The 25203-nt window shown below is 45.8% G+C and overlaps 1 protein-coding gene and 1 pseudogene across 1 annotated transcript; both read left to right on the top strand.

The window, feature by feature from the left end:
• Nucleotides 1–2336: 2336 nt before the first annotated feature.
• On the top strand, nucleotides 2337–3935 carry LOC121574176 (annotated as a pseudogene).
• A 2143-nt stretch (nucleotides 3936–6078) lies between these two features.
• On the top strand, nucleotides 6079–24393 carry LOC121573666 (UDP-glucuronosyltransferase). Its single transcript, XM_041885816.2, has 6 exons — nucleotides 6079–6786; nucleotides 12945–13327; nucleotides 15651–15782; nucleotides 19610–19697; nucleotides 19896–20115; nucleotides 23298–24393. The coding sequence occupies exons 1-6, from the start codon at nucleotides 6261–6263 to the stop codon at nucleotides 23581–23583; spliced, it is 1635 nt and encodes a 544-aa protein (XP_041741750.1). The 5' UTR covers nucleotides 6079–6260; the 3' UTR covers nucleotides 23584–24393.
• The last annotated feature ends 810 nt before the right edge of the window (nucleotides 24394–25203 follow it).

Raw genomic sequence — 25203 nt, forward strand, 5'->3', positions numbered from 1 at the left:
ATTACTTGTGTCATGCACAAAGTAGATGTCCTAACCGACTTGCCAAAACTATAGTTTGTTAACAAGACATTTGTGGAGTGGTTGAAAAACTAGTTTTTAATGACTAAGACCTAAGTGTATGTAAACTTCCGACTTCAACTGTACATCTCCTTCAAATGTTGATATTTGGTTACAGTGGGGAAAAAAAGTATTTTGTCAGCCACCAATTGTGCAAGTTCTCCCACTTAAAAAGATGAGAGAGGCCTGTAATTTTCATCATAGGTACACGTCAACTATGACAGACAAATTGAGAAAAATGTATCCAGAAAATCACATTGTAGGATTTTTAATGAATTTATTTGCCAATTATGGTGGAAATAAGTATTTGGTCAATAACAAAAGTTTCTCAATACTTTGTTATATACCCTTTGTTGGCAATGACACAGGTCAAACGTTTTCTGTAAGTCTTCACAAGGTTTTCACACACTGTTGCTGGTATTTTGGCCCATTCCTCCATGCAGATCTCCTCTAGAGCAGTGATGTTTTGGGGCTGTTGCTGGGCAACACGGACTTTCAACTCCCTCCAAAGATTTTCTATGGGGTTGAGATCTGGAGACTGGCTAGGCCACTCCAGGACCTTGAAATGCTTCTTACGAAGCCACTCCTTCGTTGCCCGGGCGGTGTGTTTGGGATCATTGTCATGCTGAAAGACCCAGCCACGTTTCATCTTCAATGCCCTTGCTGATGGAAGGAGGTTTTCACTAAAAATCTCACGATACATGGCCCCATTCATTCTTTCCTTTACACGGATCAGTCGTCCTGGTCCCTTTGCAGAAAAAACAGCCCCAAAGCATGATGTTTCCACCCCCATGCTTCACAGTAGGTATGGTGTTCTTTGGATGCAACTCAGCATTCTTTGTCCTCCAAACACGACGAGTTGAGTTTTTACCAAAAAGTTCTATTTTGGTTTCATCTGACCATATGACATTCTCCCAATCCTCTTCTGGATCATCCAAATGCACTCTAGCAAACTTCAGACGGGCCTGGACATGTACTGGCTTAAGCAGGGGGACACGTCTGGCACTGCAGGATTTGAGTCCCTGGCGGCGTAGTGTGTTACTGATGCTAGGCTTTGTTACTTTGGTCCCAGCTCTCTGCAGGTCATTCACTAGGTCCCCCCGTGTGGTTCTGGGATTTTTGCTCACCGTTCTTGTGATCATTTTGACCCCACGGGGTGAGATCTTGCGTGGAGCCCCAGATCGAGGGAGATTATCAGTGGTCTTGTATGTCTTCCATTTCCTAATAATTGCTCCCACAGTTGATTTCTTCAAACCAAACTGCTTACCTATTGCAGACTCAGTCTTCCCAGCCTGGTGCAGGTCTACAATTTTGTTTCTGTTGTCCTTTGACAGGTCTTTGGTCTTGGCCATAGTGGAGTTTGGAGTGTGACTGTTTGAGGTTGTGGATAGGTGTCTTTTATACTGATAACAAGTTCAAACAGGTGCCATTAATACAGGTAACGAGTGGAGGACAGAGGAGCCTCTTAAAGAAGAAGTTACAGGTCTGTGAGAGCCAGAAATCTTGCTTGTTTGTAGTTGACCAAATACTTATTTTCCACCATAATTTGCAAATAAATTCATAAAAAATCCTACAATGTGATTTTCTGGATTTTTTTTCTCTCAATTTGTCTGTCATATTTGACGTGTACCTATGATGAAAATTACAGGCCTCTCATCTTTTTAAGTGGGAGAACTTGCACAATTGGTGGCTGACTAAACACTTTTTTCCCCCACTGTATGTGACAACGAAACGCAATACAAAAATCCAGCTTGTCTACAAATTAAGAATTGGTGTGTTGGATTCACGTCTCCATCGCAACCAAAAATTTTAGTTAAAGAATTGGACTAAATCAAATAAAACATTTTTGTTTACTTTTAAAAATCCAATGTATTTTCCACGTCACAATACGTTGAAACAACATTGATTCAACCAGTTTGTGCCCAGTTCGATGTTGCCTTTTCTCTCAAGTACAGCATGACTATAGGTGTAGTAGTGCAGCATGCTACTTTTATTTTACCTTTATTTAACTAGGCAAGTCAGTTAAGAACAAATTCTTATTTACAATGACGGCCTACACCGGCCAAATGGCGCTGGGCCAATTGTGCGCCGCCCTATGGGACTCCCAATCATTGCCGGTTGTGATACAGCCTGGATTCGAACCAGGGGGTTTGTTTGTAGTGACACCTCAAGCACTGAGATGCAGTGCCTTAGACCGCTGCGCCACTCGGGAGCCCTATTGCACAGAATGAGTATGACGTTGTATCTTTGTGCAGACAGATCCCTCTACAAACCCTGCATCAGCTCACATTTGACATGAATGCATTGTCAGCATGACACCCGGTTGTAGTGAACACATTTCTGAATGCACAGCTCATTGTTGTTTGGCACTCCTGCTATGACCAATGAAATGAACAACTGTCAAACAACTTTTTGCTTGTTTAGTGTTGAAGTCTTGATTTCAGCCGGTTGAATCAGGCCAGCCCCTGATAATGACACACCCTTTTCTATTTAAACACTTGGTTCTCTGCTAGGAAGCACAGTTCTGCTACTCTGTAACCGTGTGTATTGTTCTCTCTATCCTACAGTGTGACTGTACTGTACTGCTGTGTTATGGCTGGAGGAGGGGTAAGGTTAAGGGGAGCAGCAGCAGGCCTGGTCCTCTCTCTGTGTCTGGTGGTGTCCTGCTGGGCCGGTAAACTCCTGGTGATCCCAGCCGACGGCAGCCATTGGACGGGCATGAAGCCATTGGTCGCCGCGGTAACCAGGTGGTGGTGGTGATTCCAGAGGTAAGTGGCTCTCTGGGTCCGTCGGAACACACCATCACTCTGACCTACCCCGTGCCCTACACCCAGACCCAGCTCCAGACTATTCAGAGGGCCAACCTGGACACCATCATGGCCTCCGACACCTCCAACGACATCAGCAGGATGTGGAGCTACTACCAGACCCTGACAGTTCTCAGGAACTACACCCGTAACAACTGTGACAGCCTGCTAGCCAACCAGGACATGATGCAGACTCTGAGGGAGCAGGGGTTTGATGCCATGCTGACTGACCCCTTTGAGCCAGTGGGCGTGATTGTAGGAGCACTCCTCTCCCTGCCTGCCATCTACATTCAGAATGGCCTGCCTTGTGGAACGGACCTCGAGGCCTCCCAGTGCCCCAGCCCCCCCTCCTACACCCCCGGACGCTTTACTCACTTCCCTGATCACATGACCCTGAGGCAGAGGAGCGTCAACTTCCTGTGGGCGTTGCTCCGCCCCCTGGCCTGCAGGTACCTGTACTCTGATGTCAACCCTAACCCAGGGGTACTCAAATACCATTTGAGACGGTCCGGTCAGACAAATGTCCTAGGTGGCAAGGGTCCGGATGGATATTGGCATTTATCAGTGTAGTAACAAATGCCCTCCTTGCATCCAATGCGATCCCAAACTGTTGAAACTGTTCACACCCCTCTTATTGGCAGAGAAAAAATTGCAGTTTTAAAGCTAATTTCCTGCAATTATACACATTATGCCATGGAGCGAAGGAAAAGATCCCGACCGAATTCCCTCCATCAAATTGTATATATTTTTTGTTAGGACCCACGGTCCATATTGACCCAGTTTTGGGTCTGGATCCAGTCCGCGGTCTGCCTATTGAGTATGGCTGCCTTAACCCCTGACCTCAAACCCTTGTCCTGCAGGTACCTGTACTCTGATGTCAACGTCATCGCCTCAGAGATCCTGGGGAGAGAGACCACCATCCCAGAGCTGATGAAGAGGGCATCACTGTGGCTGGAGCGCTACGACTTTACCTTAGAGTTCCCCAGGCCTCTGATGCCTAATATGGTGATGATCGGAGGAATTCACTTTGAAGAGCCAAACGAACTGCCAGAGGTAGCTATAAGCTATTGAAATACTGTATAACATAAGACATTATACATTGACATTTTGGTCATTTATCCAGAGCGACTTCTTATTCAGTGCATGTAACCAAGGGCTCTATTCAATCCGTATCGCGGAAGTTCAGCGCTATAGCGCATTTGAAATTTAAAGGCGATGTTCCCGTGTTCACGGAGACTGCGTTCACTGTAAATGCTGCATATGTCGGCACAATCGGAAATTACCTTTCAATTTCAAATCGCGCTATACTTCCGCGATACGGATTGAATCGAGCCTTAAGGTAGGTAAAATAACCACATCACAGTCAATAAGACAATAGTCTTAATGGATTATTTTTGGTCACTATAAAAAAGGCAATTTCATATAATGCTGTGTATGACTATTGCAGAGGGTGACACAGATTGTGCACTAAATGGCACCCTATTCCCTATAGGGCTCTGGTCAAAAGTAGTGCACTATATAGGGAATAGGGTGCCATTTGGAACATATTCACAGTCTATTGATCAGATGAGCCATGCTTCTAGTCCTCTGAGACATGAGAAACGTCCCTCTTCTCTTCTTCTCATTCATCCATTTCTGTCTGTGTACACAACATGAGGAAGAATACCCCAGACAGAGGCCCAACCTTTAGAACCGTGTAGAATAGAACACCCAGCCTGGCCTCAGGGCATGGACAGATGTGTGTTCTGAATTAGACTGTTTGTTACTTGGGTGTTCTGTGTGGTCTCTCTTTGCTCTGTTGAAGAACCATCATCTCAGTGAAAACAGATGGCCATTGGCTGTAATGACTCTGTGTTGTATTGTCCCAGGGGGCCTGGCTGTATTCCTCAGCTAGTTGTTTACACTGTAGAGCCCTGATACCCCAGATACACAAACAAACATGGTAACAACAAACAGTCAACTGTCTGATCATATCCAGAATGATGGGCACTGGAAGTAATTTTTATATTTAGCTTCCTTCATTAAAAACCATCACAGTGAGTTAGTTGATCACCTCAACAGTTTCTGTTCAGATAGTAAATAGAGTGTGGTGTAGATAGGCTCAGTCTGTGGGTGGGACTGTACTCAGGATAACAGTGTTGTTATTGATCACAGTCCTTCAGCTTTAAATAGTTGATTAGCACTGTATACTGTATTGTATTGTAATATGTAATTCAAAATAGTTGATTGCATAACACTCAGCATTCTTTCAATGCTGATGTATTTTTGTTTATGTTCAAGGAAACCAATCTTTTATTCTTCATTAACATAGTGGAGGACAAATGTAACATATTTGTGTCACTGTGATAAAGGTGGTTTATCAATAGTAGTATTAGTTTTAACCGTAGGTGAAATACCCCTCTATATGTTAGATGTTATCTCCCCCAGACTGGAGGTGTGAGTGTTTGTTTCCCAAGACAGCTGCCTTCGCACGCCACTGGTCTTTTTGAGTGTGTGTGTATGAGAAAGTGAGTGAAAGTATGTGAAAAGTGTGTGAGTCTGTGTGCATGCAACTGTGCGTGCAAAAGTATGTATGGTTGGAGGTTTGCGTGTGAGTATGAGCATGAGTTTGCATGTCAGTGTTTTGGGTGGGAGGAGAAAGGGGAGGAGCTGAAGTTAATGATCTAGATTCCTCACGAAACATGAGGTAATACTCTGAGCTTTAGGATTAGAATACCACCATGACTCCTCCCAGGGTAAGGGTTAACTTTGACTTACATGTTACATGGTCTGTAATGACCTTTCACATTACTTTTTTTTTCAATGTCACGCTGCTCAATGGGAAATTAATAAATAACAGCTTATTTTGTGGAACTAAGAAAACCAACACTTCAACTATAACAATATAATCACTATTGGAAATAAGTATGTTAAATCATTCATTAATTTTGTGTTTGAAACAGTACTTGAAGTGTTGGTTTTCAACAGTACTTGTTAAAAAAAGTATCTCTGGTATAGTTTTGCTTTAAAACTATTGCATTATAAATCACTAGCTAGCTAATCTCGGCATCCAGAACCAACTCTGCTAACCTACTGTTAAGGTTGTCACGAGAGATTACTAGCGAGCCAATCCTCTACCTCTCTCAGTTGACCTTAAGGAATCATGAACCTGAACCATTCAGCCTGCAGATAAACTTTAGTCCACAGGATGGACTGACTGGGGCTATATAACAGCCTGCCCGCAGAGGCAGACCGTGAACGAGCAGGGAGACACTCACCAACCCACCCACCCACATACAGTTGAGTCTGAGGTCCAGCCCCCTTTCAGTAGCACTCAGTGCCAGATCTCAGGGAAGTAGTGTCCTTCTCACAACACAGCTCGTGTTACTGAGCTGAAAGGCAGAGAGGCAGAGAGGCATGGGTTGGGGGAAGAATGTTCCTCTGCTGGGGCTGAGGACGGGGATGAAGATGGGGCAGTGTCTGGGACAGGGTCTGCTGGCCCTGCTGTGCTGCCTGGCCCTGTGTCCGGGGCCTGTCCAGGGGGAAAAGGTCTTGGTGATGCCTGTAGATGGGAGCCATTGGCTGAGCATGAAGCTGCTGGTGAAGGAGCTGGCGGCCAGGGGCCATGAGATGGTGGTGCTGGTCCCTGAGACATCCATCCTCATCCAGGGCTCTGACTACTATAGGACTGAGACCTTTAGTGTCCCTTACAGCAAGGCCCAGCTGGACGAGAGCATCAACAAACTGAAGGATGGCGTGTTTCTCAAGATGCCGGAGGTAATGGATATATTTGTGAATGTGCAGCGTCTGGTTGACTTCACCACCATGCAGGTGAAAGGCTGTGAGGGTCTGCTGTATGATGAACCCCTGATGCAGCGCCTCAGAGGAGAAGGGTTCCAGCTTATGTTGACGGATCCCTTCCTACCCTGTGGATCCATCATTGCTGACTCCTTCTGTCATGAGCACTCTCTCTCCCTGGTAGCAACATTAATTGCATTCAATTATCTTCCACTCTGCTCACCTCCCTCTCTCTACTCAGCCTAACTAGCTCCACCTGCCCTGCTCTGCTCTTGTTACCTGGCCAGCTGCACTGCATTTCCCACTCACCATCCTCACCTTGCCTCACTCTGTTCTAATTCTCTGCCAGCTGAACTGCATTTCCCCACTACCTCTCCCAGTATATCAAGCCCTGGTTTTCAGCCAAGCCCTGTCAGATCGTCTTCAAACCCGGACCAGTAACCTGCCTGTCTGCGCTCTGACTCCTGTTTGTGATACCGATCCTTTCTTGACTGCCTCCTTGTTCTACTGCCCCGTCTATCCCAACCTGCCTTCTGGACCTCGACTACTCTCCGATCTTCAGCCCCTCCGGTAACTCGTTTCTGCCTTCTGTCTCTCACCACGATATTTGCCCAGCCCTGATCTGTACTTCTGCCTGCCATTCATATTGCTGTTGTGTGTGTGTGTTCCCCCAGGTCTCCGACCACCAGATGAGCGTGCCCAGACGTTTCACCACCCTCAGCCCGATACGCCGCTCCATCACTGGGGAACACACACACTAAGCACTTGGACTGGACACCCCCGGACATTTGGTGACCCCCGGAGCACAGGTACCCACAGGAGGACCCTGAAAGACCCCTGACACCCCTGGGACTCCTCTTCCCGCCTGTAACCTTGAATAAAGAACTCTGAATTTGAACTTGCGCTCTTGGGTCCTCTTCTGTTCGTGACAGAACGATCTGACCATCATGGACCCAGCGCACTCCCCTGACCACGATGGAGGAAGAGCCAGAGAGGACTGCCCTACAGCGACTGGAACGCTCTGAGGGAGACATAAATCGGATGGCTGGCGACATCGCTTCCCTTCTCCAGCTATTCAACCAGCAGCAACAACAGTTCCAACTGCAGCAACAACAGCTAGCCCAAGCCCTGCAACTACTCTCAAGCCCGGCTACTCCACCTGCACCCCCTGGTCCTTTTGTTCCTGTACCACCGATACTCCTTCATCCCTCCGCTGGAGGTCCCAATGCTGCAGGCCCGGCAGTGCTGCCACCAGATCCCCACGCTCCTGAACCAAGGATTGGGAACCCGGAACGTTTTGATGGCAACCAGAAGCAAGTAAGACCATTCTTGAGCAGCTGCCGAATCCAGTTTGCACTACAGCCCAGGACTTTCTCAACAGAGGGAGCCAAGGTGGGGTATGTCATCACACATCTCACCGGTCGAGCTCGGTTGTGGGGAACGGCGAATTCGACCGGCAAACCCCAGCCTGTGCCTCCTTCAGTGCCTTTGAGGAGGAGATGTTAAAGGTCTTTGACCTAGGCTCGCCAACAGCCGAAGCGTCACAAGCTCTGCTCACCATCCGTCAGGGCAATCGGACAGTGGCAGACTTCTCCATTGACTTTCGTACCCTGGCCAGTCAAAGCTCGTTTAACCCAGAGGCACTGGTGCAAGCCTTCCTCCATAGCCTGGCGGACTATATCAAGGACGAGCTTGTTTCCCATGACCCGCCCTCAACGCTTGATGCCGCCATTGACCTTGCCGTTCGCATTGACCGCCGTATACAGACCCGGAGGAGGGAGAAGGGCCGTCTCAGTCAACCTGCCATCCGTACTCGGGTCGATACCGCTTCTGTCCACCCCCTGCCTGTCAAGTCCCATAGCCAACTCAATCAGCCTGAGCCCATGGAGATTGGCCGTGCCTCTCTGACTCCCGAGGAGCGTCGGCGCCGTCTAAGCTCCAACCTTTGCCTCTACTGTGGTGGCGAGAATCACCGTGTCGCTACTTGTCCGGCAAAAGCCGCAGCTCACCAGGTGTAGGGGAGATCCGGGTGAGCTCAACAAGCCTTCAGTCTCCCTCCATCCGAAAGACCCTGCTTCATCTCCGCCTTCAGCTTTCTGACAAGACTCATACATTGGCCGCCCTTGTGGATTCCGGGCCGAAGCAAACATCATGGACCCTGAGCTTGCACAGCAACTGGGCGTGAACCATCATCAACTGACACAACCCATTCCTGCACGAGCCCTGGATGGGCATCATCTTGGCACTGTCACTCATATCTCCGCCCCTGTGACAATCCTGCTGTCAGGAAACCACCAGGAGTCCATCCAGTTTCACCTCCTACACTCACCTGGCCAACCACTCATTCTTGGATACCCGTGGCTCCGTCAGCACAACCCCCCACATCGACTGGGAGACAGGAACAGTCCGTGAGTGGGGAAGGAGTTGTCACCAGACCTGTTTAAGGGGGGCCACCCTGCCCGTTCACCGGGAAGGATCTAGCGCTACCTCCGACATATCCAATGTTCCGGCCTGTTACCACAGCCTGAAAGAGGTGTTCAACAAATCCAAGGCGACATCTCTACCCCCACACAGACCCTATGACTGCGCGATTGATCTCCTGCCTGGCACAGCACCTCCCAAGGGTCGTCTGTATTCACTGTCAGCCCCGGAAAGAAAGGCCATGGAGGACTACATTAATGACTCTCTTGCCTCCGGGATAATTAGACCGTCGTCTTCCCCCGCAGGAGCGGGATTCTTCTTTGTCGGCAAGAAGGACGGTTCTCTTCGTCCATGCATAGATTACCGGGGTCTGAACGACATCACGGTTAAGAATCGCTACCCACTGCCCTTACTTTCGTCTGCCTTCGAACTGCTGCAGGGAGCCACTGTATTCACTAAGCTGGACCTTCGCAATGCCTACCATCTGGTGCGGATGAGGGAGGGAGACGAATGGAAGACAGCGTTCAACACACCAACCGGCCACTATGAATATCTCGTCATGCCCTTCGGCCTCACCAATGCCCCAGCAGTTTTTCAAGCCCTAGTGAATGATATCCTCAGGGACATGCTAAATACGTTCGTATTTGTGTACCTTGACGATATTTTAATATTCTCAAAGACTCTGTCAGAACACACGCACCACGTCCGGTTGGTCCTGCGCCGCCTGCTGGAGAACTCTCTTTTCGTGAAGGCAGAGAAGTGCGAGTTCCATGCCAAGACCGTTTCATTCCTGGGGTATGTGGTGACCGAGGGCAGCATTCAGATGGATCTCACGAAGGTGTCGGCTGTCACTTCCTGGCCAGTCCCTGAGTCTCGGAAGAAGTTGCAACAGTTCCTGGGCTTTGCCAACTTTTATAGGAGATTCATCAGAAACTATAGCACAGTGGCTGCACCCCTCACGGCGCTAACCAGCACTAAACAACCGTACCAATGGACATCAGCTGCTGATAAGGCCTTCAATATCCTCAAGACATGTTTCACTTCTGCTCCCATCCTCCAGATGCCAGATGCAGCAAGGCAGTTTGTGGTGGAGGTAGATGCTTCGGACGTGGGAGTGGGTGCAGTGCTTTCTCAAAGAGCAGCTGAGGATGGCAAGATGCACCCCTGTGCCTTCTACTCCCGTCGGCTAACCCCTGCCGAATGCAACTACGACATTGGGAACCGCGAGCTGTTGGCTGTCAAGCTCGCCCTTGAAGAATGGCGGCACTGGTTAGAGGGGTCAAAGGAACCATTCGTAGTGTGGACAGACCACAAGAACCTGGAGTATATCCAAACAGCCAGGAGGCTGAACTCCCGTCAACAGCGGTGGTCTCTGTTCTTTACGCGCTTCAATTTCACGCTCTCCTACCGCCCGGGATCTCGCAACATCAAACCTGATGCTCTTTCCCGGATGTTTCAGAAGGACGAGACCACCGCCATGACAGCTCCCATTCTTCCCAGCCACTTGGTCGTAGCGGCCCTCACCTGGGAGATCGAGAAGCAGGTCATGGAGGCTCTTCGGGACCAGCCAGGTCCAAGCACCAGCGCCCCCAACCGTCTGTTTGTTCCAGCAAATCTCAGGTCACCTGTGATTCAGTGGGGGCACGAATCCCCGTCTGGCCTGTCATCCCGGCATCACTCGCACCCTTCATCTGGTCCGCCAGCGGTTCTGGTGGCGGGGATGAGACGGGATGTCCGAGAATTCATCCGAGCTTGTCCCACTTGTAACCGAAACAAGACTCCCAACCAGCCTCCTGCTGGGTTGCTGCAACCCCTACTCATACCCAAGAGGCCCTGGTCCCACGTTTCACTGGACTTTGTTACGGGCCTTCCGCCCTCTGACGGACACACAGTCATCCTTACCATTGTTGACCGCTTTAGTAAGATGACCCACTTCGTGCCCCCTTCCCAAACTACCCTCTGCTAAAGAGACCTCCCAGGTGGTCCTGGAACATGTGTTTCGTATCCATGGCCTACCCCAGGATATAGTGTCAGACCGGGGCCCGCAATTCTCAGCAACCTTTTGGAAGGAGTTCTGTCATCTCCTTGGGGCCACCGCCAGCCTATCGTCTGGATTCCACCCGCAGTCAAACGGCCAGACTGAACGCATGAACCAGGAGCTGGAGAAGGCACTGAGGTGTGTGGCTTCCCAAAATCCCCGGGCCTGGGCTCAACACCTGCTCTGGGTGGAATATGCCCATAATTCACTCACCAGTTCCTCCACCCGGGCTCTCTCCCTTTCAGTGTGTCTACGGGTATCAACCTCCACTGTTTGCCAGCCAGGAGGCGGATGCCACCTGTCCGTCTGCTCTTGCGTATGCCCGCCGCTGCCGCCGCACTTGGGCCCAGGCTCGCACTGTGCTCCTGAAGTCTGGAACCAGCTACGCCGTCGGTGCCAACCGACGGAGGACCCAGCACCTACTTACCGGGTTGGTCAGAAGGTCTGGCTGTCTGCCCGGGATCTGCCGCTGCGGGTTGTATCACGAAAGCTGGCCCCTCGCTTCATTGGTCCTTTTCCTGTGCAGAAAGTCATCAGTCCAACGGCGGTCCGACTTCAGTTGCCCGCTTCCATGCGGGTCCACCCCACCTTCCACGTCTCCAAGGTCAAGCCGGTCCATGAAAGTCCCCTGGTCCCTGCAGCTCCGGCGCCACCTCCTCCGCGCCTCGTAGATGGCGGTCCTGTCTTCACCGTCCGGCGGCTGCTCCGCTCTAGGCGAAGGGGTAGGGGTCTCCAGTACCTCGTTGATTGGGAGGGATATGGTCCAGAGGAGAGGACCTGGATCCCGGCCAGGAGGATAGTGGACCGGACCCTTATCACTGACTTCCACCGACTACATCCTGATCAGCCTGCAATCCGTAGGGGGCCGTCCAAGAGGGGTTCCTAGCCGTCCGGCCCGCCCTGCTCCTGTCTCAGTGCCTGTCCTGTCTCCCGACCGTGACCCTCCAGCTCCTTCTGAGGATGAGGAGATTCACTCGGACCGCTCGGAGGAGTTCTGACCCGCCGCCTGCTCCCCTCCACCCTCCCGGCATGATGTTGTTCTTGGGACTTCTGGGGCCGTCCCTTGGAGGGGGGTCCTGTCATGAGCACTCTCTCTCCCTGGTAGCAACATTAATTGCATTCAATTATCTTCCACTCTGCTCACCTCCCTCTCTCTACTCAGCCTAACTAGCTCCACCTGCCCTGCTCTGCTCTTGTTACCTGGCCAGCTGCACTGCATTTCCCACTCACCATCCTCACCTTGCCTCACTCTGTTCTAATTCTCTGCCAGCTGAACTGCATTTCCCCACTACCTCTCCCAGTATATCAAGCCCTGGTTTTCAGCCAAGCCCTGTCAGATCGTCTTCAAACCCGGACCAGTAACCTGCCTGTCTGCGCTCTGACTCCTGTTTGTGATACCCGATCCTTTCTTGACTGCCTCCTTGTTCTACTGCCCCGTCTATCCCAACCTGCCTTCTGGACCTCGACTACTCTCCGATCTTCAGCCCCTCCGGTAACTCGTTTCTGCCTTCTGTCTCTCACCACGATATTTGCCCAGCCCTGATCTGTACTTCTGCCTGCCATTCATATTGCTGTTGTGTGTGTGTGTCCCCCAGGTCTCCGACCACCAGATGAGCGTGCCCAGACGTTTCACCACCCTCAGCCCGATACGCCGCTCCATCACTGGGGAACACACACACTAAGCACTTGGACTGGACACCCCGGACATTTGGTGACCCCCGAGCACAGGTACCCACAGGAGGACCCTGAAAGACCCCTGACACCCCTGGGACTCCTCTTCCCGCCTGTAACCTTGAATAAAGAACTCTGAATTTGAACTTGCGCTCTTGGGTCCTCTTCTGTTCGTGACACCTTCAACATCCCAGCAGTGTACTTCCTGAGGGGGATCCCCTGTGGGCTGGATGACAGGGCTGCCCAGTGCCCCACTCCCCCCTCCTATGTACCACGCTTCTACTCAGGCAACACTGACCACATGGACTTCCTAGGGAGGGTTAAGAACATGGTGATGTACAGTCTGGAGAGCTACCTGTGTACAGTAATGTTTACCAGCTTTGACAAGCTGACTAGTAGGTATCTGGAAAAGGACATGACGTACAGGGAGCTGCTGGGACACGGTGCTATCTGGCTGCTGAGGTATGACTACTCCTTTGAATATCCCAAACCCAGGATGCCCAACATGGTCAACATAGGAGGCATCAACTGTGGTAAAAGAGCTCCACTGCCACCGGTGAGTCTCTTGTAAAAATGTTTTATATCAAACAACTGTGCAGAAACTTCCACTGTCCAGAGTTTTGCACCCTATATGTTGTATGGATCCAGGTCCAGAAACCTTAAAGGAAAACTCCACCCAAAAACTATCGTTTGGTATTTGTTTCATTAGTCCATTGTTGATATAGTCCCAAAATGTTTTGCATGTCAGCAATCACATTTTCAAGATATATAACTTTCATAATACAGAAATACAGCCGGTATTATGCATTTTGCATCATATGATGCAGCGTTTTGCATCAAATAATGCCAAATGCATCAGACCAGCTGTATTTCTGTATTTTTAAAGTTATATATCTTGAAAACTTGATTGCTGACATGCAAATCATTTTGGGACTATATCAACAATGGACTAATGAAATAAATACCTAAATATAGTTTTGGGGTAGAATTTCCTATAAGGGATAGATTCACTGCAGTGGTAGTTGTACCACAGCAGGATAAAATACAGCAAACTTTCAACTTGTTTACATATTTAAAGATATCAAATTCTTATTTTCTTATTTGGGACAATATCCCTTTTCAAGATCTTTATGTTCTGACATGTTCTCTGAATCCCTTATTTTTATATTCTTAAAGAGACAGTCAGTCAAAGTGTTGGATGTAGTCCTCCACTACAGATGTTGTCAGACACTTAGGCCTGTTTGACACTCAAATAGCGGCTGGCTGTAACCTGATCTGTGTTTCCTCCATGAGGACTGACTCGACATAGCTCAGTGTTTATCTACCAAGTTCAGCTCCCCCTCACGTTACACAACATAAATTACATTTCAACCTCATTTGCCTTGCAATCTGTTAACAAATCGTGAAACATAGTGTAGACTAGAGAACCAGCTACTTTCCTGTCAATTCTGTATTAAAAGATGCTTAAAATGATTAAAAGACAAAAAAGCGAATGTGATTGCGATGAATTGTGTTTGGGAAATAAGAATAGACATTGTTTTAAAAAGGTAGTGATAATATTTCATTCAGTACAGAAATGTGTAGGCGGCTTAACTTACCCTGTCCTGCGGCTCAACTTGTTGTGCCAAGAGACCACCTTTTTTGGACAAGCTATGTTTTCAAATCTGTAATGTTTACATGAATTCTGATTATTTCCCGGGATACATAACATCCTGAAATATATGTAGATATATTTGTCAGAAAGAATAGTATATTTCCCTTGACAGAGTGATGCTGAATCAGAAAAATGGCTCGACTTACCCCACTCTCCCCTACTGATAACAGATGCCAGAGTGCTATAGGGATCATGCCAAACAAGTTATTCTGACAATGTTTTAAGGTGTATAAGAATCAATGCACCAATAGGAATTCTGCGTAATTACACACTTTCAAATGGAGTTTCTGAAAACAGTTCTAGTTTAATTGAGATGTGTGTTTTTCTAACCCCATCATTGAGCTTGGAGAAGGCAAAAAGAACAAAGAAGATCTGCAGGGAAACATTGGTGTAGTTCTTCATATTTTGTAGAAAGAGAAGTGTTGCTCAACATTAATGTTGGGAGAGCATTCCTCTCTCTTCTCTAAACATTATTGTTGTATCCCAAATGGCACCGTTTTCCCTATATAGTGCACTACTTTTGACCGGGCCCATAGGGCTCTAGTCAAAAATAGTGCACTACATAGGGAATGGGGTACCATGTGGGACACAGGTTCTGTGCAGCCAGTGAAACCTGAGCCAGGAACAGCAGTTCTTTCCTCCTGGACTGTGGCCATTATAATCTAACAGAGGAACTGAGGGGCCCTATTGTGTTCTTCCAACCCTACAAACCTCAGGAAGGGAAACTACGCTGCAGGGATATTTCTGTAGTGTTGGGGTTAGGGTTTAGTATGCTGTGATTGTTATAGGGTTTATTATGCCTTTATCTTGTATGATTACAGGGCGTGTTATCAATGCATGGCCTCCTTTCACAACCTTACCCTTCATTAGCCAATGTTTTACTAACCAAACCAACGACTGTTCTAACACTGATGTATGGAAGTTAAACAGACATTATATTGTCCAATGTGAAATGTTGATGGCTACTATGAGGGAAGGTTTCAGAGTGAGAGTACACACCAGTTGCTGTCTGTGTTTTCTGCCTGTGTACATACGATCCCATTGCATAGTGTGAAGATATTTCAAAGGATCTACTAGCAATAACTGTGATATGTGGTTGTACTTTCCTACTAAACTTAATTGAATGCAATGACTGTAAGTCACTGGATAAGAGCATCTGCTAGATGACTAAAATATTAATGTAAAATGTTCTTGTTAACTAACCATTCCCCCCGTGCCTCTTCAGGACCTGCAGGAGTTTGTGGATGAGTCAGGAGAGGATGGCTTCGTGGTCTTCACTCTGGGCTCTTTGGTCTCCCAGATGCCAGAGGAGAGAGCCAAGCAGTTCTTTGATGCCTTCAGCAGGATCCCTCAGAGGGTAAGGACACCGCGAATACATCCCAAATGGCACCCTATTCCCTACATAGTGCACTACTTTTGACCAGAGCTGGCCAAAAGTAGTGCACTGTATCATTCTACAGAAGTGGTGTAAATTGGGGGTCTCCCAAACTTTCAGCACACGTCTTCAAAAATACAGTACGTCAGGTAGACATATATGCTACTCACACACGTTGTTTGTATTGCATATTTGAAATATTTACCTTCATTCCTTACCACCCCAGTAAATGTGTCACTACCGAAACATACTGAAAAAGTTGCAATAAAAGGGAGAACCATGCACAGTAGGGATAATTTTGATTAAACTTCTATTACAGATTAATTGTAACATTTTTATTTGCATAACAAAATAACAAAATGGCAAAAACATGATTTTTAACCTGATTTTAAAAACCTTTAAATCGAATTTAGAGAAACATAATCTATTGTTTTCTGTAAAATGTTAAATGTTGATTGTATGAATATGAAACTTGTTAATTGATTGAATTACTTATGCATTGAATTAATTATGTTGTTAGATGTTTAAATTATCACTTTACCTATCTTTATTTTGGCCAAAAAAATGGCGTTTCGGTCTTAAGTGTCAATCACAGAGATAAAAGAACTCTAGATGGAAATAACTCGTTTTGCTATAGACATTGCCATTGAGGGCTTCCACCATTTAAAGGGGAACTGCCTCCTAGAACCAACTTCTCTGGTTATAAATGGCCTATGTGCCATCGATATGAGTCAGAAACATTAATTCTAGTGTCAAAGTTTACTACAATGTGTAAATAGGATAATTTTGGTCAGAAAGTCAGTCTCGTCCAAAACGAGATTTGGAAGTAAGTGCGTCACAACGGGTATGGATGGGTTGGGTATGGATTACTTAAATGCCCACTTTTGCCATCGATGTCCAATAGCCCAGAGACAACAAGGTGTGGTCCACCCCCAGCTGCCATGTGTTATGGACATGTTGTCAAGTCTGTAACACACTCACACTTGCAAACTTCTAATGCAATATTGCGCAAGATGGCAAGGAATGGATTACATATGACAAGCGTATGACATGAGGCAACAATGCCCATATGTCGATTCACAGTTAGTTATACAATGGGTGGGTCTAATCCTGAATGCTGATTGGTTAAAACCGCATTCCAGCTGGTGTCTATTCCACAAGTTACCACCGGCTAAGTCAATGACGTTAAAATGCCTATTTACTCTTTTCCATCTGACTGCGCAATCCACTGTCTCATCAGCCCAGCCAGGCACTTTATAAACTTGATCTCCACTATAAAAAGCATCTAGACATTATCTCAAATCTCTTTTAGACTAACATTTAGTTTTCAACAGCGGAGATTTGTATACACCTTGCTGTCGGTCTCTCCGACATTTGCAATATTGTTTCAATATTCAAATTCGATCTCCAGCTGTCCCATAGTAATGAACGTGTCGGGAGTCGGGACGAGACAGACAGGCAGGCAATGTTTCTCAGCCAGTCGAAATCATGAATCAGCTGGCATCATTTTTATGGATATATACAAATAAATGTCAATTGAAAAAAGGTAATACGAAATGAGGTGCAGCTAGTTTGCAGTCTTTCCAGCTTCAGTTTGAAGTGATTGTGTTAGCTGTGTTGTTGGCTAGCTCCTCTCAACAACAGTGTCCTGACGAGTGAGCACATTTTCTATGCCAGGCAAAATCGCGCCTCATTAGCTCATTGTTATGGATGTATCCAAATAAATGTCACTAGAAAACAGCTTAAACAAATGCAAATGAGGCTACTTTGTTGTTATTCTGGCTGCACTGTTTGACGTGACTAAGATAGCCGTAGTTGTCTAGCTAGCGAGCAAGGGAAAAGAACATTGCCAGCCAGTATGGCAATGGAACATTTAGGACGAACGACTGGGTCGTGTCCATAGATACAGAACAAAAAAAGAGCTCGATGGGACAAGGACATCCCGGCCGGCAAAACCCTCCTCTAACCCGGACGACGCTGGGCCAATTGTGCGCTGGGTCTCCCGGTCATGGGTCTCCCGGTCACGGCCGGCTGTGACACAGCCTGGGATCGAACCCAGGTCTGTAGTGACGCCTCAGCCTTAGACCGCTGCGCCACTCGGGAGGCCCCAAAATAATGTTTTTAATGAAAATGTCAATCATTATTTGAATATGTTGGTAACCCATTGTATAAAAGTGATAATGCACTCAAGAGGTTCTATTTAAGTGATAATGCCCTCGAAGCCGGTGTTTGGAGGATATATTGGCACGGTTTGCTGGCCCTCGACGAAACAACACCCGTGCCAATATATCCTCCAAACACCGGCTTCGAGGGCATTATCACTTAAATAGAGATGTTCTATTATTACATTGAAAGATACTGATCTAATTATTAGTTTTGTTTATTTTTAAACATCTTTCTCTGAAAAATGCTGTCCCCACTTTTGAAGTCATTACCGAAACACACACTTTAAAAGACTGTAGAATGAATGTGCCACAATCCTACAAATATCACCAGGTAGACACTGTTAAAACATTAGCACGGAGAAAAGCACCAGGAATGGATGGCTTTCGCATAGAATTATATTTACAATTTTGGGACAAAGTAACGCCCCTTTTTACACAAATGACAACACACATCACACAATTCAGTGCTTCCTAGTTTCATGTATCAAACAGTTCTTTCAGTTATATTAATACCAGGAAAATCTGGAGAGTCCCCTGCTAATTACAGAACCATACATTTAATAACTTGTGACAATAAAATAATAACAAAGCTCATAAGCAATAGAATGGGAAAAGTCTTACCAGACTTGATACATAATCAAACAGGGTTTATTAAAAATAAACACTTAAACAAATAAAATAACATGTTTGAGTTTAATACAATATGCTAAAAAACAAGATAAAGATTTATCAATAATGGCTGTTGATGCCGAAAAGGCTTTCGACCGTCTTGAATGGCGTTTTCTATTCAAAACTTTGTAAGCTTTCAACACTCCAGCTGAAATACATTTATCAAAAATATTATATACATGTCCTAAAGCGAAAATATATACAAATAATACATTATCTGATAAAATTGCTTTAGAAAGGGGTACAAGACAGGGATGTCTTCTCCCCACCTCCCCTCCCTTTTCTGTTTGCACCGGCAATTGAACCGCTTGCAGAAAGAATTAGACAGGACCCAAACTTAACAGGTATCAGTATAGGTTAAATATGAATATGAATATAAACTGAACTTATTTGCAGATCTCCTGATATACCTGACCAATATCGAAAACTCAATGCCCCCCTTGCTAAAATTATTTTTTTCAGAATACTCTAAAATCTCAGGATATAAAATGTTATGATGGCAATAGGAAAAATAAAAAGAATATCTCATGATCTACAACAATCCTTTAAGTGGACCAGAAAAAATATCAAACACTTAGGATACTTAATAATTGACAAACAAATAAATAATAAATATAACTGTATCCCATTCCTTAACAATATGAAAGCAGATGTCATTATATGGAACAATCTTCCCATAAATCCACCATGCTGCCTTGTTGACAAAATGACAGAGCAGCACAGATTACTGTTCGATTTGAGAATGGCACTCCTCCCTGCCCGATGACGCTATGGGCCTTTGTCCGGCCCTGCATCTCAGCATAATCGAATCCACCCAATGATCATAAGAGCAGCTGCTCACCGATTAACGCAGTTACACCTCAGACACCACCAAAACAACAGCTATGCGGATGTCGGCTGTTGCCGGTTAACGCTTGATCTCATCGAATCTAAGCCTTGATTAGCTAAGTAAATTGTTGTCTCTCTGTGTTTCAGGTTGTGTGGAGGTACACAGGGGTGGTGCCTGTGAATGCTCCAGCCAATGTCAGAGTGATGAAGTGGCTTCCTCAGAATGATTTGCTGGGTTGGTTTAATCTCTCATCAGTTATAATGATATAGTTATAATGAAAACCATCTGGGGGAGTTACAGAAGGGCACTCTTCTCAGTGAACACATCACACTACTGTTGTTTATGTTGTTGCAAGATAATACTTAATCTTCTCCTTTATTTTGATGTCAACTCCCTCATGGTGAATGTTCTATGTTCTATGTCCGGTTCTAGGCCACCCCAAGGTCAAGGCCTTCATCACCCACGGAGGAACCCACGGTATCTACGAGGGGATCTGTAACGGCGTTCCCATGGTGATGCTGCCATTGTTTGGTGACCAGGGTGACAACGTACACCGCATGGCAGTGAGGGGAGTAGGGGAGGTGCTCAGTATATTCGATGTCACCTCAGACAAACTGGTGGAGGCCCTCAACAAGGTCATCAATGACAAGAGGTCAGACATCATGTTAACATAATACTAGGAAGTAATAATGTTACAAGCACATCATGTTATGGACAATTCCACGGTAACGGAATTACGCTTTGACTCAGATTTTTCACTTTAAAATGTATGCCAAACGATAACCATTGATTTATAAGTTTAACAAACCATACAACTATGCACAAGGATTACTTTGAACAATTTACATAGAAGATTTCACCAAAACACATTTACTGGAAAAACTGTGCAAATGCAATGTTTGGTAACAGAATTACGGTAAAATCTCCCTCTAGTGTGCTCTACTGTACTGTACTGTTCTATACTGTACTGTTCTATACTGTACTGTTCTCTACTGTACTGTGATGTCCAGACTTGTAAAACATAGACGTCCATGATCGGTTCAGATTTGGATGTCCATGGACTACTTTTCAAAGTCCATGGACGTCCGGTGTTGGTCAGTGCTCAGTGGTTGAGGATGCTTGTTACATTAAATGGAAAGAGAGTAGGTGGTAGATGTCATGGTAGGTGTCAGTAAGAGCCGGGAGAGGTGACATTAACTGGAGAGAGAGAGAAGAGAGAGAGCGGCAGAGAAAGAGAGTGAGGGATTGTCCAGACTTTTCACAATGTTGCTTTAACCATCAGACAACAGAAAGAAAACATTTATGAGCTGAACATACAGTATCTCATTTTTGTAAATATTTGAGTATATCTTTTCATGTGACAACACTGAAGAAATGACACTTTGCTACAATGTAAAGTAGTGAGTGTACAGCTTGTATAACAGTGTAAATTTGCTGTCCCCTCAAAATAACACAACACACAGCCATTAATGTATAAACTGCTGGCAACAAAAGTGAGTACACCCCTAAGTGAAAATGTCCAAATTGGGCCCAAAGTGTCAATATTTTGTGTGGCCACCATCATTATCCAGCACTGCCTTAACCCTCTTGGGCATGGAGTTCACCAGAGCTTCACAGGTTGCCACTGGAGTCCTCTTCCACTCCTCCATGACGACATCACGGAGCTGTTGGATGTTAGAGACCTTGCACTCCTCCACCTTCCGTTTGAGGATGCCCCACAGATGCTCAATAGGGTTTAGGTCTGGAGACATGCTTGGCCAGTCCATTACCTTTACCCTCAGCTTCTTTAGCAAGGCAGTGGTCGTCTTGGAGGTGTGTTTGGGGTCATTATCATGTTGGAATACTGCCCTGTGGCCCAGTCTCCGAAGGGAGGGGATCATGCTCTGCTTCAGTATGTCACAGTACATGTTGTCATTCACGGTTCCCTCAATGAACTGTAGCTCCCCAGTGCCGGCAGCACTCATGCAGCCCCAGACCATGACACTCAAACCACCATGCTTGACTGTAGGCAAGACACACTTGTCTTTGTACTCCTCACCTGGTTGCCGCCACACACGCTTGACACCATCTGAACCAAATAAGTTTATTGGTCTCATCAGACCACAGGACATGGTTCCAGTATTCCATGTCCTTAGTATGCTTGTCTTCAGCAAACTGTTTGCGGGCTTTCTTGTGCATCGTCTTTAGAAGAGGCTTCCTTCTGGGACGACAGCCATGCAGACCAATTTGATGAAGTGTGCGGCGTATGGTCTGAGCACTGACAGGCTGACCCCCCACCCCTTCAACCTCTGCAGCAATGCTGGCAGCACTCATACGTCTATTTCCCAAAGACAACCTCTGGATATGACGCTAAGCACGTGCACTCAACTTCTTTGGTCGACCATGGCGAGGCCTGTTCTGAGTGGAACCTGTCCTGTTAAACCGCCGTATGGTCTTGGCCACCGTGCTGCAGCTCAGTTTCAGGGTCTTGGCAATCTTCTTATAGCCCAGGCCATCTTTATGTAGAGCAACAATTCTTTTTTTCACATCCTCAGAGAGTTCTTTGCCATGAGGTGCCATGTTGAACTTCCAGTGACCAGTATGAGGGAGTGTGAGAGCGATGACACCAAATCTAACACACCTGCTCCCCATTCACACCTGAGACCTTGTAACACTAACGAGTCACATGACACTGGGGAGGCAAAATGGCTAATTGGGCCCAATTTGGACATTTTCAATTAGGGGTGTACTCACTTTTGTTGCCAGCGGTTTAGACATTCATGGCTGTGTGTTGAGTTATTTTGAGGGGACAGCAAATTTACACTGTTATACAAGCCGTACACTTATTACTTTACATTGTAGCAAAGTGTCATTTCTTCAGTGTTGTCAGATGAAAAGATATACTCAAATATTTACAAAAATGTGAGGGGTGTACTCACTTTTGTGAGATACAGTAAGTATGCCAGTGAAAGGGAGGACAGTAGCAGGTGACCCAACTGTGGTTTGTGACTACTATGATTTCCCATGGTAGCCAATTCAATTGCAGTAATTCCGTTACCGATTTGGGAACAGAATTACGAGTTTTAATCACTTCATTATTCATAAACAAACTTGATACCACTAAAAACACTAACTAATTGTTAAATCTACCTTTACTTGTTACTTCTATGAACTCATTATCCTCCCTCTTCATGAGGGAGAGAAAATATCTTAAAGATATGTGGGTTTTTGGTAACAGAAGGCACAAGGCAATGTTTCTTAAACTTACAAAAGACAAATAATTTCTCCAAAATGAAATATAAGTGTTGATATTGGCTGGGTTCTTTAATTCAACATTATTGTGTTTTTATGTATTTCTAGTACATTTTAAGACTTTTTCTAGTAGATGATGTCTAAGACCCATTTTCTATCGGTTTGACCAGAAATAAAAGTGTTTGCTTATTCCTAAATATTTGGATGGAAAATGGTTGAAAAATATATGCCTTGATTAAAAAAAATATAGACGCATAGCTTTCATTTGACACCCAATTTGACATGCTCCTATGAACTTTACATGTTGGTGCTCATGCGTCCTTTTAGATGGACATGTCTTTATATATAATAGGAGATATTGTGAACTCAAGAAGCAGTGCAAACAGTACAGAGACCAAATCCTAACTTGAAATCCACACACATAATATTGAGTTTCAGTACAAATATCATATTGTCAGCAATCCATTATTGAGGTGACAGTCTGAGTTCCTCGTCAGAAGAACCCACTTCCTTCACTGGTACTGTATTAGCAGCCATGAGGAGGTCTATGAGGAGATTACAAACCCTGATGCATTCCTCATGTTCTCTATCCTTCCTCCTCAGTTACAAGGAGAAGATGCTAAAGCTGTCAGCGGTGCATAAGGACCGTCCCATCGAGCCGCTGGACCTGGCCGTATTCTGGACAGAGTTCGTGATGCGCCACGGAGGAGCCGACCACCTGAGACCCGCTGCTCACGACCTGAACTGGATCCAGTACCACAGTCTGGACGTGTTCGCTCTGCTACTTACTATAGTTCTGACTGTTGTCATGGTCACCGTTAAATGCTGCAAAGTCTGCTTCCGCAAGTGCTGTGGAATGATTTGGACAATGAAGATGAAGAGTGAGTGAATGTCCTTCCTGTGGCCGAGGCTGGGATTCAATCAGAGGCTCGTTGTAGAGCGTTGTCGACAATAATGTGCCTTTTACAGGCAATGTTTACATGTTTGCTGAGATCGCATTCGCGTTAAATGCTGCAGATGTCGGCTCAATCAACTCAAATTACCTTCAAATGTTAAGTGCGCTACAACGCTACGGATTGAATACCAGCCAAGCCTTAAGGCACTAGAGTCCAGTGAAGCTATACTGCCACCTCTAGGCCCTGTGTGTATAACAGGGAGGACATAATGTAGGCTACTGTAGGTTGAAGGAAAGGAAAACTTGTCAAAAAACTGCTCAGTAAACCCACTCCTGCGTTTGTATGGTGTGTGAGTGAGAAGGGTTTGTGTGTAGTGGGGGGAGCTTGTTTATGTTTGATATCTCAGGATAATGTCAAAGTAACTTCATGCATCTGTTATCAATATGGCCTGAGGCTTGCATCCAGCAAGACATTAGTCCCATTTCTCAACCACTGTGCCTTTGGCCTAGATTAAATCTGTATTGCGGAAGATCAGTGAAATAGTGCGATTTAAATTTAAAGGCAATGTTCCTGCGTTTGCGGAGACTGCATTCACGGTAAACACGGCTCAATCAGAAATTTAAATTGCGCTATAACGCAGATCTTCCGCAATATGATTGAATCTAGCTCTATGACTCCAAAACTGTTGGCCTTTCTAATTTTGCCTGTGTCATGCTGATTCAAGACCCTGTTAAAGGCCCAGTGCAGTCGAAAGTGTGACTTCCCTGTGTTTTATATATATTTCCACACTATGAGTTTGGAATGATACTGTGAAATTGTGAAAATTATAATATGGCCCTTTTAGTGTAAGAGCTGTTTAAAAAGACAGCCTGAAATTTCATCCTGTATTGGTGGGATGGAGTTTTGGCCTGCCTGTTGACATCTCCATGCTGCAAATTAAGTTAATAGACCAATAAGAAAGAGTTCCAAACCTATTTGCCAATAACAGTAGCTTTTAGTTTTCCCCTCCCCACTCAGACCACTCCCAGACAGTCCCAGCTAAATACTTGCTTGAGAATTTGCTCTTTGCTAAGAAGCTATGTTTATTTTTGATCATTTTAATTAAAAACAATCACAGTAAGGTACTTAATTGTTACCCAGAAATGATTTGATAGAGATAAAAATGGCTGCATTGGACCTTTAACACAAATCAATAAATTAAAACTAAAAGCTTAGTGTGGGCTCCTGAGTGGCGCAGCGGTCTAAGGCACTGCATCTCAGAGGCGTCACAGACCCTGGTTCAATTCCAGGCTGTATCACAATCCGGCCGTGACTGGGAGTCCCATAGGGCGGCGCACAATTGGCCCAGTGTCGTCTGGGTTTGCCCGGGGTAGGCCGTCATTGTAAATAAGAATTTATTCTTAACTGACTTGCCTAGTTAAATTAAAGGTTAAAATAAAAAATATGGTGGCATTTCTTTAAAATGCATTTTTTGCTAGTAAAAAGTGATGCCTTCCAGCCAAACATGTTGCTAGATGTTAAGACAAAGAATAAGTATTTTGCTTATTTTTTGTTGTAGTATTTTAGATCATGTTTGCAATCATGTCGCAAGTGAAAAACATTGTGAAAATCTA

Source organism: Coregonus clupeaformis, chromosome 9 (assembly GCF_020615455.1).
Source record: "Coregonus clupeaformis isolate EN_2021a chromosome 9, ASM2061545v1, whole genome shotgun sequence".
Classification (NCBI taxonomy): domain Eukaryota; kingdom Metazoa; phylum Chordata; class Actinopteri; order Salmoniformes; family Salmonidae; genus Coregonus; species Coregonus clupeaformis.

Excerpts from the sequence above, each read along its gene's own strand:
- LOC121573666 (XM_041885816.2), top strand. The coding sequence starts at position 6,261 with ATGGGTTGGGGGAAGAATGTTCCTCTGCTGGGGCTGAGGACGGGGATG. Across the intron at positions 13,328-15,650 it reads AAAGAGCTCCACTGCCACCG|GACCTGCAGGAGTTTGTGGA; the intron begins GTGAGTCTCTTG and ends GTGCCTCTTCAG. Across the intron at positions 15,783-19,609 it reads TCAGCAGGATCCCTCAGAGG|GTTGTGTGGAGGTACACAGG; the intron begins GTAAGGACACCG and ends TCTGTGTTTCAG.